Raw genomic sequence first — 19,279 nt, 5'->3', positions numbered from 1 at the left:
ACCTTTTAGGGCTGATTAAATTTAAAATCTTTAAGGTTATAAGGTAATACTATAATTCAGAAGAAATCTTTGGTGGTGGTTTTAACTCCAAAATTTATTCTTTTTTCCTGTAAGTTCTCATCTGTTTTTCATTCTCCTCTTGCTATCTTATTGTCATAGATATTTTTAAGTTACTAAGGGAAAATATCATATAAAAATAGTGTGCTTGATGAGATTAAAAAATTTTTATAGTTGTAGATGGACAGAATTCTTTATTTTATTTGCTTATTTTTATGTGGTGCTGAGGTTTGAACCCAATGCCTCACGCATGCTAGGCAAGTGCTCTGCCACTGAGCTATAGCCCCAGCCCTTGATGTCATTTCTTAATTCCCATGATGTAGAATGCTAAGAGTTGTATGTTTTTTAGGGTGTTTTCAAGCCTATGGACCTTAATCGTGTTATGAAACTCTTGGAAGATAAAGATAAAGTAAGTATGCTTTGATAAAGAATTATTCTACTACAATACTTACAAATTTATTTCCCTGACAGGTAACTCATATTCCCACAAATGTCTCATTTATCACCTTTTGTTGAAATTTCAAACCATATATATTCTAAAATTCAAGGACTATTATTTAGTATGAATATATTTATCCAGATAGGGAAGCTAGAGAACATATTTGCTTTGGGGGGGATGAACAAACCCATGGTGACTAATAACAGAAGGATTCATAAGAGTAGAGACAGTGTTATCTAGCCTCTGTAAATTGCTTGTTACCAAACAGGATTGGAGGAGGAGGTAGTAAAAAAAAATAATGGGGAGTGGTGGTGGTGGTGAGGTGTTCCTAATGTACCAATAAAAAATTTCTGTTTTGAAATTACAGCCTCTATACACACTCGTACATGAACATAGATAATTTATTTTGAGAAAAATCTTACCTAAAATGCAATGAAGTAAAATTATTTCAGACCAAAGACTCAAGGCTGAGAGTTTAGTAATTGAGAAAAAGGATAGCAAATGTGTATGTACACATACTCATTACCACACCTCCTGATGTTATCCAAGAATTTACTGAATGCCTAAAAGCCAGCATGCACTGTAAAACTTTATGTAGCCTTTCCCAAGGAAGATTATACATTCTTAATAAGTAGGGTTGACCATGGCATAGCCATCAAAACAAATCAATGTCTTATGAATAGTAAGCACAAGAATTTAGTAATTGTTTTAATATTTTTGGTCTATGTTTTACATAGACCAAAATAAAAGTAAGAATTTGTTGTTGTTGTTGTTGCCTGTGATTTTTGTAAAAAGTTCTTTTAAAAATGTGAATGTAGGTGTTGGGGTTGTGGCTCAGTGGTAGAGAACTTGCCTTGCATGCATAAGGCACAGAGTTCGATCCTTAGCACCACATAAAAATAAATAAATAAAATAAAAATATTTTTTAAAAATTGTGAATGTATCTATATTTCCTTAAAAGAGAAAAATCCAACTACAGATAGCTCCTATTAGCTGTTAAATAAAGCTGGCCCCAAAACATATAGGTAATGCCACAGCTTTCACAATCAGTTTAAGAAGATTAAAAGGGAAGAAGGCATTTATCTTGAAGACACATCACTATATAGAGAGCTTTTGTTTGTTTTAGTTTTTAGTATATGAAAGATGTTTGGTTTGCACAGTACACTGGGCAGTTTTTATAGGTTAAGAATACAATTTCTGGGTTCAGATTGCCAAATTTAATTTCTAATACTACCACTTTTAAGCTTTGTTTTTAGATAAATAAATTACTTCAGTTTGTGTTTTTTACTCTGAAAAGAAGGATAATAATATCCTGGTAATAGAGATATTTAAAAGATTAATGAGAGACATGTAAATAGTGCCTGTATGATATATGACAAAGAAAAATGTTCAACATATTTCAACTATTATTATTTCTGGAAAAAACTATAACTTTGACATTAACCTAATTTTTAGTTCCATTTCCTAGTCAAATTTAAATGGTATTTTATTTTTACCCTTACTGTTTCAGAAAACATTTTATAATGCTTATATTAATTTAAGAATTCCTTGATCATTTTAAAGTGTCTTTTTTCTTTTTGAAGAAATTTTTTAAAATTTCAACAGATTTAATAGTTCAAAAGAATTAAATGGAACATTTGTTTTAGGATGATTTAGAAGAAAAACAACTTAAATCTGTCAAGAAACTTGTGCAGTATTATCAGAATGGACTTGTATCCTTTATATATCTTTATGTGTTCATTTATTTTGAAATAGGAGAATTTCGATTAGAAAGTGTATTAATTTCCTATTTGTTGCTGCAGCAAATTATTATTGATGTCTTAAAACTTGGTGACTTAAAACTACCTTAATTTATTATCTTATAGAGGTCAGAAGTCCAGAATTAATTTCATTTGCCTAAAGTCAAGATGTTGGAAGGGCTGGGTCCTTCTGAAGTTTCTAGGGGGGAAGTCATTTTCTTGCCTTTCCCACCTTCTAGATGCTTCATGAATATCTTGGCTCAGGACCCCCCTCCTCCCAGTGATATCACTCTTACCGCTGCAGTAGTCATCCTATCTCATCCTCATCTCTCTGACCTCCTGCCTCCCTTTTTCCATTAAACTATCCCTGAGCCTACTTGGATAATCTAGTATAATTTCCTCATTTCAAGATTTTTAACTCAATCACATTTGGAAAATCTCTTTGCCATCTAAGGTAACATACTCACAGGTTCCTAAGATTAGGTCATGGACATCTTTGGGGAAATCATTATTCTGTCCATTGTACTATTTATTATCTGTGGATAATGTCAGTTTCTATAGATTCAGGAAGAAGTGGATGATAGGAGTGCCAAGTTCAAGTCTCTTTTCTACCAATTGACATGATCATTGTACCTTTGATAAGCTTCTTAACTTCTCTACCCTTTTAGAATGAGATAATTGTACGTCATGAAGTTGTGAAGATCAAATATTATATGAATACATTGTCCTAAATGACTATAACACCCTGATCAGAAAACCAGTGTGTCTCAAAACCCAAAATCTGTCTGTGTATAAGAACCATTTTGTTGCTGAGTAGTTGTTATCTTTTAAAATCTATTGTTAAATACAGAAAATCTTCACAGGAATATTTGGTTGCCATGAAAGTTTTTGAATATCCACTGTCATTTTCTGTACTCATCTTTTAATGGACTTGGTAACATGATTTAAGAACAAATGATACATAGACCCCTCTTTGAGTAGAATTGACCTAAACCATGTCTGATAATTGTGTAACATGATCTAAAGAAGATATCAGTCTAATATTAACGTGTCCCAGGTGAAAACAACTTAAGTCTCCCATTGAAAGAAATGTGCTGTATAATTTTATGTAGGTCTTTTCTTTATTTTAAATGAGTTGGTTGTATATGGACCTATTGAATCAGTCTAGAGACTTGTGGATATTAAGCATTTCTTCTGGGAGCCAAGAAAGTCTGCTAGCAAGTGATTCCTTTCCTTTTAACCTGATACCTCAACACTTCCATCAGATTTTCATGGTTTTGTTGTTGTTGATGTTGTTGTTTTGTTCTTTTGTTTGTTTTTTGTGTCCCCTCCCTCCGCCCTTTCATGTTAGACATTTGGTGGCAAATGGTTCTATTTCTGAATGCCTTTAAAAGTAATAGGCTGGCTTTGGAAGTTGCAAAACTTCCCAAAGATAGGGAAATGCATACTTCTAGTATATTCAGTAACCCCATCTCTTTCTTAGAGGTACCTAGAAAAAACCTAGAAATAATAGAACTCAACCAAAAACTGTAAGTCATAACTTCTTTGATCTCTTAGGGGTAAAAAAAAATAAATAAATGAAACATGTTTTACACCAATAGGGGGTTTTTATTTTTTTATTTTTTTATTTTTTTTGACAGTAGAATTCTTTATTCTCTTTTTTTTTAAATTTTTTATTGTTGGTTGTTCAAAACCAATAGGGGTTTTTAAACAGGAAAAATAAAAGGTGTTTTTGCCTAAAGATCTATAGAGGCTATGTTTTACTTTCATATTAGTTTTAAATGAACTAAAATCCCAACCATTTTAAACCCTGAATGCAAGAAATGTTAATAAATTCAAACACTAAAGTAAATTTTGGATTGCTTGTTCCAGAGCAGTATGTTTATGTGCATGTGGTTGGGAAATGGAGGATATACATGAACCTGATCATTAATTTTTCAATTTATTTTCATTCATTGCCAGTAGTAAGTTATTGATCAACTGGATGTATGGTTAGTAGTTGATAATCTAATTCTAAAATTGTGATGAGAAGAAAATAATTTTGAATAAAAAGTTAGTGAGGGGGCTGGGGTTGTGGCTCAGGGTAGCACACTCGTCTGGCATGTGTGAGGCACTGGGTTTGATCCTCAGCACCACATAAAAATAAATAAAATAAAATAAAGGTATTGTTTCCATCTACAACTAAAAAATTTTTTTAAAAATTAGTGAGACGAAAACTAAATAATACTGCTAAAAATATAGTTCTGAATTTTCCTCTTCAGACTTCAAAATAATAAAAATTAAGTGTCTGCCATATTTAATAAAATAGATGGAATTGTATAGATTTTCTTGACAAAAATACTATAAAGAACATAATGATAAAGATATTGATATTAATTTTATTTCTTAACTAAAAATCTTAAAGCCCTTAAGGGATTTAGCACAGATATTTAAAATTCTGAATTTGTGTGCAGGAAAAATTGAAAACCAACCCCAATTTATAGAACCTGCATGTGACATATTAAAATTATGTGGGTAAGTTGTTTTTCTTTATTTTATATTATTATGTAGTATTTTATTGTGTTCTAATTTGCATTATAAAGACATGAGGAAATATAGTGTAGCAGAATGAAACAGAAGTCAGAAAACTTTAGTTGATCACCTAATTCTAGTAGTTGATATTTCAAATGCAGTCAATTTGATTGTAGTCTTAGATTTTTAGCTATAAGAGATTAAACTCTATACAAAATATCTTTATAATTAGTTACTCTCACATGAATGATAAATGTTAGATGAAACAAGAAATTGTAGCATATTTAGAGGATCCTTGAGTAATATGGATAATACTTTGTTTCAATCTAGTTCCTCCCCCTTTAGAAATTTTGCTCTCAAAGATATATTAGGTTCCATGTCATGTTTCTATTTTCCAATTTTGAATGAAGAATAATATATCACCAATCATGTTTGGTACATATTTTTAAATATATACTAGTGGTAAGAATGATAAAGTTAATAAGTCTTATCCTTTCTACTATTCTGGAATCTACATATATAATGCTTCTTTGCTGCCACACAGTGGCCAATCTAGATATATATTACAATATCCATTTTTAGTTGTTCAATATAATATAGTTATAGAAAATTTCTTAAAGTGAGAATAAACCAAAAGTTTTGTGTTGTTAACTTCTCCACCAACTTGATTTTTTAAATAACATTGCTTCTTTTAGTATAAAAATAATACTATTAGTTGGATTATATATACATAGTACTTTCTAACTCTCACTCTTAATTTCGCAGCAATATTTAAAATATTGTAACTACTCACATTTAATTGTTTTGATGTCTGGATAAATTAATAAAAATAATTTATTTAATGCCTGCAGCAGGACTTACTTTATTTTTAATTTTTTTTCTTTTTATGTTATACATGATAGTAGAATGTATTTTGACATATCACATATACATGGGGTCTAAATTCCCATTTTTGTGGTTTTACATGATGTGAAGTTTCACTGGTCGTGTATTCATATAGGAACATAGGAAAGTTATATCCAATTTATTCCTGTCTTTCCCATTCCCAAACTCCCCCGCCCCACTCCACCCTGTCCAATCTGGTGGGAACCCCCAGACACCTATTGTGAGTCAGCATTCACATGTCAGAGAAAACATTTTTTTTTTTTTTTTTTTTTTTTTTTTTTGTACCAGGAATTGAACTCAGGAGCACTCAATACTGAGCAACAACCCCAGCAGTATTTTGTATTTTATTTAGAGACAGGGTCTCACTGAGTGGCTTAGAGACTCGCCATTGCTGAGGCTGGCGTTTAACTCTCAATCCTCCTGTCTCCGCCTCCCTAGCCACTGGCCTTTTGTTTTGGAGGATTGGCTTATTTCACTGAGGATGATAGTCTCCAGTTCCATCCATTTACCAGCAAATGCCATAATTTCATTCTTCTTTATGGATGAGTAATATTCCACATTTTCTTTATCTGTTCAGCTACTGAAGGGCACCTAGGTTAGTTCCATACCTTAGCTATTGTGAATTAAAGTGCTATAAACATTGACGTGGCTATATCACTATAGTATGCTGATTTTAAGTCCTTTGGGTATCCAGGAGTGGGAAAACTGGGTCAAATGGTTGTTTCATTCCAAGTTTTCTGAAGAATCTCCATACTGCTTTCTATAGTGGTTGCACAAATTTGCAGTCCCATCAGCAAAGTATGAGCATACCTTTCCCCTCACATCCTCACCAACATTTATTGTTACTTGTATTCTTGATAATTTTGCTATTCTGACTGGAGTAAGGTGAAATTTCAGTGTAGTTTTAATTTGCATTTCTCTAATTGCTAGTGATATTGAACATTTTTTTCACATATTTCTTGACCAATCGTGTTTCTTCTTCTGTGAAGTATCTGTTCAGTTCCTTTGTCCATGTATTGATTGCATCATTTAGGTTTTGTGTGTGTGTGTGTGTGTGTGTGTGTGTTTTATTAAGTTTTTTGAGTGTTTTATATATCCTAGAAATTAATGCTCTCTCTAAGGTACAGGTAGCAAAGATTTTCTTCCATTCTCTATATTGTTTCTTAACATTATTGTTTCCTTTGCTGTGAAGAAGCTTTTTTGTTTGATACCATCCCATTTATTGATTCTTGATTTTACTTCTTGCACTTTAGGAGTCTTGTTGAGGAATTTGGCTCTTAAGCTGACATGTATGTCTAGTATGTCCATGGTCTCTGGTCTAATGCCTACCTAGATCCTTGATCCACTTTGAGCTGAGTTTTGTGCAGAGTGAAAGATAGGGGTCCAATTGCATTTTTAAAATTTATTTATTTATTCTATTTTTTATACATGACAGCAGAATGCATTTCAATTCTTAGTACACATATAGAGCACACTTTTTCATGTCTCTGGTTGTTCACAAAGTAGAATCAATCATTCATGTCTTTGTACATGTACCTAGGGTAATGATGTTCATATCATTCCACCTCTTTCCTACCCTCATGCTCTCTCCCTTCACCTCCCTCCCATTGCCCTATCCCATTACTTTCCTTTCCCCCTGCCCCATCCCCATTATGGATCAGCATTCACAAATCAGAGAAAACATTCAACATTTGGTTTGGGGGGATTAATTTACTTCACTTAGCATTATATTCTCCAACTCCATCCATTTACCTGCAAATGCCATGATTTTATTCTCTTTTAATGCTGAGTAATATTCCACTATGTATATGTATATGTACCACAGTTTCTTTGTCCATTCATCTACTGAAGGGTATCTAGGTTGACTCCACAATTTAGCTATTGTGAATTGTGCTACTATGAACACCAATGTGGCTGAGTCCCTGTAGTATACGGTTTTTAAGTCCTTTGGTATAAATGAAGGAGTAGGATAGATGGGTCAAATGGTGATTCCATTCCAAGGTTTCCTAGGATTCTTCATACTGCTTTCCAGATTGGCTGCACCAATTTGCATTCCCACCAGCAATGTATGAGTGTTCCTTCTTTCCCACATCCTTCCCAACACTTATTGTTGTTTGTATTCTTAATAGCTGCCATTCTGACTGGAATGAGATGAAATCTTAGACTAGTTTTGATGTGCATTTCTCTGATTGCTAGAGATGTTGAACATTTTTTTCATATGTTTATTGATTGATATCATCTTCTGAGAAGTGTCTGTTCAGTTCCTTGGACTATTTGTTGATTGGGTTTTTGTTTTCTTGGTGTTAAGTTTAATTTTGAGTTATTTATATATTCTAGAGATTAGTACTCTAGCTGGTGTGCATGTGGTAAAAATTTGCTCCCACTCTGTAGGATCTTTCTTTACCTCACTGATTGTTTCTTTTGCTGAGAAGAAGCTTTTCAGTTTGAATTCATCACATTTATTGATTCTTGATTTTATTTCTTATGCTATGGGAGTCTTATTAAGGAAGTTGGGGCCTAATCTAACATGATGAAGATTTGGCCCTACTTTTTCTTTTATTAGGCTCAGGGTCTCTGATCTAATTCCTAGGTCCTTGATCCACTTTGAGTTGAGTTTTGTGCATGGTGAGAGATAGGAGTTTAATTTCATTTTGTTGCATATGGATTTCCAGTTTTCCCAGCACCATTTGTTGAAGAGGCTATCTTTTCTCTGATATATGTTTTTTGGTGCCTTTGTCTAGTATGAGATAACTGTATTTATGTGATTTTTGTCTCTGTGCCCTCTATCCTGTGTCATTGGTCTACCAGTCTATCTTGGTGCCAATACCATGCCATTTTTGTTACTGTTGCTCTGTATAGTTTAATGTTCTGGTATAGTGATGCCACCTGCTTCACTATTCTTGCTAAGGATTGCTTTGGCTATTCTTGGTCTCTTATTTTTCCAGATGAATTTCATAATTGCTTTTTCTATTTCTATGAGGCATGTCATTGGGATTTTGATTGGAATTGCATTAAATCTGTATAGTGCTTTTGGGAAAATAGTCATTTTGAAAATATTAATTTTGCCTAACCAAGAACAAGTAAGATCTTTACATCTTCTAAGTTCTTCTTTAATTTCTTTCTTTATTGTTCTGTAATTTTCATTGTAATGGTCTGTCACATCTTTCATTAAGTTGATTCCCAAGTATTTCAATTTTTTTGTGGCTATTGTAAATGGGGTAGTTTTCCTCATTTCCCTTTCAGAGGGTTTGTCACTGATGTATACATAAATGTCTTTGATTTATGGGTGTTGATTTTATATTCTCCTACTTTGCTGAATTCATTTATTAGTTCTAGAAGTTTTCTAGTGGAATTTTGTAGCTCCTCTAGATATAGAATCATGTTGTTGGCAAATATTGACAGTTTGAGTTCTTCTTTTCCTATCTGCATCCCTTTAATTTCTTTCGTCTAATTCCTCTGCCTAGAATTTCAAGAACTATGTTAAATAGAAGTGGTGAAAGAGGGTTTCCTTGTCTATTCCAGTTTTTAGAGGTTTCAATTGCAATTTCAAAAATTGCTTTCAATTTTTCTCTATTTAGAATGATGCTGGCCTGAGGCTTATCATAGTTAGCCTTTATGATGTTGAGATATGTTCCTGTTATCCCTAGTTTTTTCTAGTGTTTTGAACATAAAGGGGTGTTGTATTTTGTCAAATGCTTTTTCTGCATCTATTGAGAAGATCATATGGTTCTTATCTTTAAGTCTATTGATGTGATGAATTACGTTTATTGATTTCCGTATGTTGAACCAACCTTGCATCCCTGGGATGAATCCCACTTGATCATGGTGCACGATCTTTTTATTATGTTTTTGTATTTGATTTGCCAGAATGTTTATCAGAATTTTTGCATCTATGTTCATTAAAGATATTGGTCTGAAGTTTTCTTTCTTTGATGTGTCTTTGCCTGGTTTTGGAATCAAAGTGATGTTGGCCTTGTAGAATAAGTTTGGAAGTGCTGCTTCTTTTTCTATTTCCTGAAATAAATTGAGAGTATTGGTATTAGTTCTTCTTTAAAGGTTTTATAGAACTCAGCTGTGTATCCATCCGGTCCTGGGCTTTTCTTGGTTGGTAGACTTTTGATGGTGTCTTCTATTTTGTCACTTGAAGTTGGTCTATTTAAATTGTGTATATCATCTGATTCAATTTGGGAAAATTATATGACTCTAGAAATTTGTCGATGCCTTTGATATTTTCTATTTTATTGGAGTACAGGTTTTCAAAATAATTTTTAATTATCTTCTTTATTTCTATAGTGTCTGTTGTGATATTACCTTTTTCATCATGTATGCTGGTAATTTGAGTTTTCTCTCTCCTTTGTTAGCATAGTTAAGGGTGTATCAATTTTACTTATTTTTCAAAGAACCAACTTTTTGTTTTTTCAATTTTTTTTTTGTTTCAATTTCACCGATTTCAGCTCTAATTTTAATTATTTGATGCCTTTTACTGCTTTGGATGTTGATTTGTTCTTCTTTTTCTAGAATCTTGAGATGTAATGTTAGGTCATTTATTTGTTGACTTTTTCTTCTTTTAAGGAACAAACTCCATGCAATGAACTTTCCCTCTTAGTAGTTCCTTATGTGTGTCCCAGAGTTTCCCAGAGATTTTGATATGTTGTATCAGTGTTCTCATTTACCTCTAAGAATTTTTTAATCTCCTCTTTGATGTCTTTTGCAACCCATTGTTCATTCAGTAGCATATTATGTAGTCTCCAAGTGTTGAAGTAGCTTTTATTTTTTATTTTATCATTGATTTCTAATTTTTTTCCATTATGTTCTGATAGAATGTAGGGTAGTATCTCTACTTTTTGTATTTGCTAAGAGTTGCTTTGTGGCATAATATATAGTTTGTTTTAGAGAAGGATCCATGTGCTGCTGAGAAGACAATGTATTCACTGTTGATGGATGAAATAATTTATATATGTCTGTTAAGTCTAAGTTATAGATTATATTATTGATTTCTATAGTTTCTTTGTTTAGCTTTTGTTTGGAAGATCTATCCGGTGGTGAAAGAGGTATGTTAAAGTCACCCAAGATTATTGTGTTGTGGTCTATTTGACTCTTGAACTTGAGAAGAGTTTGTTTAATATACATAGATGCTCCATTGTTTGGGGCATATATATTTATAATTGTTATGTCTTGTTGATGTATGGTTCCCTTAAGCAGTATGAAATGTTCTTCTTTATCCCTGTTGATTAACTTTGGCTTGAAGTCTACTTTATTTGATATGAGAATGGAAATGCCTACCTGTTTCTGCAGTCCATGTGAGTGGCATGTTTTTTCTCAACCTTTCACCTTCAGTTCTGTGGATGTCTTTTCCTATCAGAGGAATCTCTTGAAGGCAACATATTGTTGGGTATTTTTTTTAAATCCAATCTGCTAGTCTATGTCTTTTAATTGGTGAGTTTAAGCCATTAACATTCAGAGTTATTATTGAGACATGATTTGTATTCCCTGTCATTTTTTATTATTTTTGGTTATTTAACTTGACTTGGTTTCTCTTTTGATTGTTTTTTTCCTTCAGTGTTATATCTCCCTTTTCTGATTTTCATTGTTGTATTCATTTCCTCTTCATGGAATATTTTGCTAAGGGTGCTCTGTGTGCAGGCTTTTCAGTTGCAATTTTTTTTAACTTTTGTTTATCATGGAAGGTTTTTATTTCATCATCAAATCTAAAGCTTAGTTTTGCAGGATATAAGATTCTTGGTTGGCATCCATTTTCTTTCAAAGCTTGGTATATGTTTTTCCAGGATCTTCTAGGTTTCAGGGTCTGGGTTGAAAAATCTGCAGATATCCTAATTGTTTTCCCACTATTTGTAATCTGATTCCTTTCTCTTGTGGCTTTTAAAATTCTATCCTTATTCTGTTTGCTAGGTGTTTTCATTATAATGTGTCAGTGGGTGTAGATCTGTTATAATTTTGTACATTTGGTGTCCTGTAAGCCTCTGGCATTTGATTTTCCAATTCATTCTTCATATTTAGGAAATAGTCAGATATTATTTCATTGAAGAGATTGCGCATTTCTTTGGTTTGAATCTCTGTGCCTTCCTCTATCCCAATAACTTTTATATTTGGTCTTTTGATATTATCCCAGAATTTTTATATGTTCTGTTCATGGTTTCTTACCATCTTCACTGTGGTCAACTTTATTTTCAAGATTGTATATTTTGTCTTTATTATTAGATGTTCTATCTTCCAAGTGACCTAGTCTGTTGGTGATGCTTTCTACTAAGTTTTCTATTTTGTTTGTTGTTTCCTTCATTTCAAGGATTTCTGATTGTTCTTGTTTAGAATATCTTTTTCTTGATACCTCTTTGTTGGTGTGATCAATGGTTCCCTGTATTTGCTCCCTTATCTCTTTGTTGGTCTGATCAATGGTTGCCTGCATTTTCTCTCTTATCTCTATGTTGGAGTGATCAATTTTTGCCTCTATCTGCTCACTTAGGTCAATCTTTAATTCATAGGTCATTTTAATTATGTACATTCCTAATTCCTTATTTGACGTTTCATCAATTGCACTGTCCATGGGTTCTATTGTTGTAGTATCTCGGTTTGTTTGGGGCACTTTCCTCCCTTGTTTTTTCATGGTGTCTATGTGTCTTCCTTTCTTGCAGTGAGGATCTGAGGTATTACAGTTTCTACCCTATCTTATAGTGTCACTGCAGATTACCTGTACCTCACCTTCGTGTTGGGCTTCTAGACCCCAGCCAGTGACCCATGATAAATGCTACTGCAACTAAAGTGGTGGTAGCAATAGCAGAGATAACTCAAGATAGCAGTAGGAGTGTCCCAAGGTGGATGCAATCACTTTCAGAGATGAAGCTGAATGCGGGAGATGGCTGAATGGGTGACCTAGAGGCATATGCAGCTGCCTCCAGGCCCTGTCTATTGTCCCAAGGTAGAGGCTACTGTGTGGAGAGGGCTGTGGTGATGGCTGCAGTGTCCCAAGATGGAGTCGTGGGTCTGCAGGTCAGTGGGGGAGGGGATGGTCCTGGGACTAATATTGGCCTTGGCTCTAGCACAGGTCAGCAGGGCTGTCCAAGGCCTGGGGCTGGGCTCCAGCATGGGTCTGTGGATCAGAGGGGTGGTCTTTGTCTTCTATTTTGTACAGTTGGTCTTCATATCTGTTTTGGTTCAATATCATGCCTTTTTGTTATTATAGTTCTGTAGTATAATTTAAGGTCTGGTATTATGATGCCTCCTGCTTCACCTTTCTTGCTGAGGATTACTTTAGCTATTCTGGGTCTCTTATTTTTACAAATAAGTTTCATGACTGCTCTTTCTATTTCAATGAAGAATGTCATCGGAACCTCAAATAGGAATTGCATTACAGATGTATAGGCTTTTGGTAGTATGGCCATTTTATTGATTCTGCCCATCTAAGAGCATGGGAGATCTTTCCATCTTTTAAGGACTCCTTTAATTTCTTTTTAAAAAATATTTATTGTTTTTAATTATAGGTGGACACAATGTCTTTATTTTACTTTATGTGGTGCTGAGGATCGAACCCAGTGCCTCACTCATGCTAGGCGAGGACTCTACCTCTGAGTCACAACCCCAGCCCCTAATTTCTTTATTTAGTGTTCTGTAGTTTTCATTGTAGAGGTCTTTCATCTCTTTTGTTAGATTGATTCCCAAATATTTAATTTTCTTTGAGGCTATTGTGAATGGGATAGTTTTCCTAATTTTCTTCTGTTGATTCATCTCTGATGTATAGAAATGAAAGTGATTTATGGGTGTTAATTTTATATCATGCTACTTTGCTGAATTCATTTATGAATTTAAGTTTAATTAGAAGTTTTCTAGTGGCATTTATTGGGTCTTCTAGAGACCATTAAAAATACTTTGTAAATGATTGTTCTGGTGCTTTCAAGGAATTATTTGGAAATTTTTATTTTATTAATATAAGATTATATTATATATACCACTTTCAAATTTCAAGTCCTAGAATACAGAGTTCAGAAGTATTACTTTCCATATCAATGTTCCTATAGAATTATGCCAAAAATTGGTTCTCTCTAAAAGCTTGTAACTGAATTTTCATTACATAATAGGTTCTCTTGAACCTTACTCTTCACTATCCCTCATTTTGTATTATTCACATTATTATTTTTATACTTTATTAATTTCTGCTTATGTCCTATTGTTTTTCCAAACCTCATTCTGACTTGATTCACATATCTCCTTTCAAGATATTTTTGTGAGATAAAAACATTGAGAAAAAAATAAAATTAAGTCTTTCTGTTTTGGCATGTAGTATGTTTTTCTCATTACTTCAGAAGTACATGCTTATACATGCTTATTTTTATTCATAGTCTCTTTGGTTGAAAACCATTCTAATGCTTTATCATATAGGTCCTTTGGAAGAAAAAGGAAAAAAAAAAGGTTTAAGGGCAATAAATGCTAGTTTTAGAGCTCTTTGATTTTTGAGATCCAGTAGTCAACTGGATGAGAGGTAATAAGTTTTTTTTTTTTTTTTCCAAATGAAAGTTCCAACGAACAACCAAAATAAACCTCTGTGTGATTTATAAAATTGTCCTTTTCATTGCTTGCCCTGATAGTAATATCTTAAAATTCATGTTGACCTATGCATTTTATATGGATATATGATAATTCTCAATGCCATTTTTCAACCACTTGGCTAATTGTTTTTGAAAAAAATGAGTGAAAAGTCCTTTATGTAGAATATATTATATTTTAAATATTACAAGAGGTTATAATTTTGAATTTGTACATGCCAACATAGTTTATATTTTGTATTTAAGAAATAGATTTGTCTCTCCTTTGAAATTTAGACTAATGACCTATAAATTCATGTGCCTTATATTTGATGATTTGTAAATAAGCTATTTTAAGATTACTTTGGTTATAGTACCTGTGAAATGCAATTCTAATATGACTAGTGTTTGTTAACCTAAAACCTAAATTTTAGTTCCCAAAAAGAATTATGTTTTTTTTTTTTTTTTTTNAAGAAATTTTATATTAATCTTTTTCTTTTTTTTTTTTTTTTTTTTTGTGGATAGTACCTAACTAATCTCACTAATGAAGAAAAAGGCCCTGACCTTAAAAACAAACAGACCACTGATCTAGTAACTAGAGTTTTAAAGACTTCAGAAAGCTCCCTTAAATAGTTAAGTTTTAATTGAGCATAGATCTGGTTTGTATCAGATTATCCAAGATTTTCCTAACTTTGATAGAATCACAGCTATAATTCATTATTATTTTGCCATTTGAAAGAAGAATCCTAAGTTTTTAGTTACAGTGATACAAAATTACATTCTTAGCTTGTGCCTTTTACATACACCTCCCTTTATTTTTACAAACCTAGTTTATTTTCTTCTTGTTAGTTAGAAATACAAACTTTTTTTCATAGTTGTTGATTCCCTATGGCTAAAGAATAGAATATCATCCTTGTTTTATTCTTTAGAAAGGAAATTTTCTACACCTTACAAATGATGCTTCAAAGACTTCATTAAAAATTACTCTGACATTCTTCATTCTTATTGAAGCTTGCCATTTTTGAAAAAGAAAGTATCGGATGAAATAACTTATGCGGAAGATACTGCAATATCAATTGCTCTTCTGGGTAAGTTCCCTAAGCTAGAAGGGTATAACATATGACAGTCCCTACTGACAAAAAAAGGTACTGTCTGTTTTGACTAGCTTTCACTTAATGTGTTTCTTCTCTGTATCTGGGTTCTTATTTTCTAGTTGGAATTTAATCATAGCTTGCTTGTTTATATTCTGGTATTATTTTCTACTCAGGTGTTTCATGATACCAACAAAATGTTCTATTCCTTAAAAGCAAAGCCTGGAGGATACTTTGTTGTGCTTATTTGACTTTGTGTTATTTAGTTTGATGATTTTTTTAAAACTTTGTTTGTTAATCAGCAAAGTGTTTTAGTCAGATTTTTGGCTCCATCCCTCAGAGCTCGAGGTATGACTGAACATCAAGGCAGAAGAGTATGGTAGAGGGAAGTAGCTCACATGATGATCAGAGAGCAGAGAGATTCTACCCACTAGATATAAAATATATACCCCCAAGGCATGCCTGCAGGGACCCACCTTTTTCAGCCATACCCTAACCATCTTTGGTTACTTCTCAGTTAATCCTATCAGGGGATTAGTCACTGATTGGGTTAAGGCTCTTATAACCCAGTCATTTCACCTCTGAATGTTCTTGCATTGTCCCACACATGACCTTTTAGGGGATACCTCATACCCAAACCATAACAACAACAAAAAAATGTTCCCTTTTATCAGTAATCACAAAAATATTTTCAATTCATACTGAATTTCTAGAATTGCTAATCTGTAAAATTTTAAATGAAATAATAAAATAGTAGAATATTACAGACTTTTAAATAATGCACATATAGATGTGAGAGTTGTATTTTGTACACAGAAATATGAAAAAAAATCATAAAAGAGTTGGCATTTATATCTGGATTATTGCTTAACTTTTCTAGAGAAAGAAAATAACTTCCTAGGAAATAAGATCAACAAAATACTGGCTCTTTGATTCATCCCCTGAGGCAGGAGAACATGTTTCCAAAATACATCCTACATTAAGTTTGTACTTATTAATTTAAGTCTTTATTTCTAAAGAAGAAATAAAAAATAAACCATTGACTCAGTAATTTTTTAAAGGATTTTGCTGAAGTTATATTCTCAGCATTATATTATCCATATAGAAAGACTTCAGAGATTCAATTGCAATGAGCAAAACACATATTTATTTTTGATATGTTATTTTGTTTTATTTTAACATTTTGTTTTTTAGTATAGTATTTTTGTTTATTTTGTTTTATGCCAAAATATGTTTCATAGACTTCATCTCTAGTTACTTTGGGACAACTACCTAGAATTCACTTCCTCTTTGGTGCAAAGTAGATAAAAGTGTCATAGAGATTACATTTAGCATGAGGCTCTGAAGAGGACTTTAAGAAGCAGTCAGGCTGAGAAATAATGGGAAATTTTTATGCTGTGAATCTCTGTCACCAGTAGAAACTTTACAAATTTTACGATGGGAATCTAACCCAAAAGAGGACATGGTAGTATTAACAGATAAAAGCATATATTATATAGGATATTTGTTGGTAACATTATTTTAAAAATGTTCCTGTTGTCCTTATTATTTAAAAATATTACCTCTAAGAGTGTTGGCAGATATTCATATGATAAATACATGGCCCATTTCTTTGTGTCAGCCCACTCTTTGCTTAATGACAGTCTACCAACAGAACACATTACTGTTTCATATGAGGGCAGTGTAAATTCTTCATTAATTATGAACTTCCTTCACTGTTTATTTACTCTACGCCTCTTCTGTACCTTATTTGTAAATTGCTAGAAACATGAGTTTAAACTAAAAAAGTTGTATAAAGCATTGAACAGAGGCTAGTCATGATTGTTACTAAGAGTTTCTAGTTTCTACTACAGACTAGTAAGTTATATTACATTTTCTTCTAAATGGTATATAGATATATGTGATTCAGAATCAGGATTCTGGAAATGCATAAGGGAAGAAGCTAGTATTCTGCCCAATAATGATAAAACAGGAAGTTGTGAGAAAAGATCTAAATTTACAGGAACTAAAAAGGTGGAGAAACAGATGGGGGGAAAATAAAACAATATTTCCCATAAAGTTGCATGTTTGGGTAGTTTTGTTGGAAAAGTTTTGTTGTTCCTCTTGTCTACAAATTTTCAAAACCTCAATAGTGACTTTTCTAACTCCAAGATAAAGGTCCAGAACATAAAATTAATGTAAAATCTTGACATTTTTAAAGTGATATTTTTGCAAACATATTCTGAAGCAAGGGTGAGGCTTTCCTTTGTGCCTCTCCTTTTGTCTCCTTGTTTTTTTCACCCTCTGACCACCTCTAGATATGCATATTATGCAAGACCTAATGAAAAACCTAACCCAAAACTCAAGGATACTTTATCAATTTTTTGTTCTCAGAGTATCCAACTAGATCTGATTTAATCCTAAAACTGATACTAAGGAATCCAGTTGTCTTCAGGCATCCAGAGCACATGACTCTTCAGCAGAGTTCCTCAGATTATCTTCATATTCCCTTGGATATCATACATATAAGACTTCAATGGAGTAAATGCAATCTAGTTTGAATTACTGTATGGACTAAGGCCAATTCAGTAGTAGTTTAGATATGACTAAAGAGAACCCCCTCCCCAGTCCAGATAACTGGAACATAAAACTATACTGCCAGTTATATAAACATATAGCCCATACAATTATATTAAAAGTACATAATGCTTGATGATGATAATAAATTGTTGTTACAGTTTGTGTAGTTGCTATATCTTTTTATCATTTACAGAATACTCTCTACTTATTAGAAAAAAAGCTGTAAAACAGAATACTATGTTATACTGGTAGCAACCTCCTACATCTCATGTTTAGCATATCTCCTGATTGCACCATTTTCTCTTGTGCTTGATTTAATCTCATTCTTGTGGAAGGACATTATTATGTTCACATAATAATGAACTGCCTAACAACACATTTCACAGAACATATTCCCATCATCAAGTGATGCATGACCATGTGTGTTTGTGTGTATAAAATTACAGGATCCAGTTTTAATCTCTGATCTAAATAATTGTAATATTAACATTTTATGCTCAAGTTTTCAAGTAAAATATAACAATGTTATTATATAGAATTCATTTATCCTTCTGGCAGGTGACTTAATGAAAATACCAAGTTCTGAATTGAGGATACAAATTTGTAAGTGTATCGTTGACTTTTATCATGCAGAACCAAAGAAGCATATTCCAGGTGAAGTTTTCAATGATCTTTTAATAATAACTTGTATCTTTAGAAAACAGAAAATTCTCTTACTTCTCTCTAAACTTCAAAGACACAGTGGGCTCACAAATGCAACGCATTTTAAACATAACTTTTTTGTAGTCTTGACCTCGTTCGTTATCTTAAAAATTATATATGTATTTTTTCCAGTTTTGGGGTTTGAATAAGATTTTTATGTTTATTTATTTACATAAACATTTACATAAACAAATAAATTTATATAAATACTTATAATATGGTTTGTAAAATCATACCCATAAGTATAATTATTTATATTAATATAATTATTATAATCATTAATTTTACTTAATGCTAATAAAATTATTACTTAATATCCTTAATAAAAATATTTTCTCTTACATATTTTTTAATTAATCATAATATCTATCAACCCATTCTCCACCATGTTTGTGAAGAGTATATATGTACGTATGTCACAGCTAAGGGATTTTAATACATAATGGTAAAATGAACCACACTAAAATGGATGGTATCAAGTCAGAGGACACTTGAATTGTGCAGATGTAATTTTATTTAAGACATACTTCTTCATAGCTTGTATAACATTGTCAATCTACTCAGGGAGAGAAGATATAAATATACTTTTTAAGTTACATATTCTTTAATATATATAGAAATAAGAGCCTTTGGTAGTTCAAATGGGCTACCAAATTTGTGGTATATTGGCTACTAAAACCCACAGGGACCATAAATATAGTTTTGGAATTCATCCAAATAGAAATGAAAATGGAAGCCATCAAAGTGGTTGAGTTTGGAGAG

At 32.4% G+C, this 19,279-nt stretch overlaps 1 protein-coding gene across 4 annotated transcripts in view; it reads left to right on the top strand.

Moving 5' to 3' along the window:
- Cfap69 (cilia and flagella associated protein 69) overlaps positions 1 to 19,279 on the top strand; it is a 63,901-nt gene that overhangs the window by 12,299 nt on the left and 32,323 nt on the right. For 3 of the 4 annotated variants that reach the window (XM_048785439.1, XM_048785438.1, XM_015502319.2), the window contains exons 2-6: positions 407 to 466; positions 2,143 to 2,208; positions 4,640 to 4,749; positions 15,177 to 15,253; positions 18,374 to 18,469. In XM_048785439.1, coding sequence (XP_048641396.1) covers positions 407 to 466; positions 2,143 to 2,208; positions 4,640 to 4,749; positions 15,177 to 15,253; positions 18,374 to 18,469 — 409 coding nt within the window. Of the gene's footprint in view, positions 1 to 406; positions 467 to 2,142; positions 2,209 to 4,639; positions 4,750 to 15,094; positions 15,254 to 18,373; positions 18,470 to 19,279 lie in introns of those variants that run through there. The other variant, XM_048785440.1, reaches the window with a different exon arrangement.

This window comes from Marmota marmota, unplaced genomic scaffold (assembly GCF_001458135.2).
Source record: "Marmota marmota marmota unplaced genomic scaffold, marMar, whole genome shotgun sequence".
Classification (NCBI taxonomy): domain Eukaryota; kingdom Metazoa; phylum Chordata; class Mammalia; order Rodentia; family Sciuridae; genus Marmota; species Marmota marmota.
The sequence above is the reverse complement of the archived record's forward strand: the minus strand, read 5'-3'. Positions and strand labels throughout refer to the sequence as shown.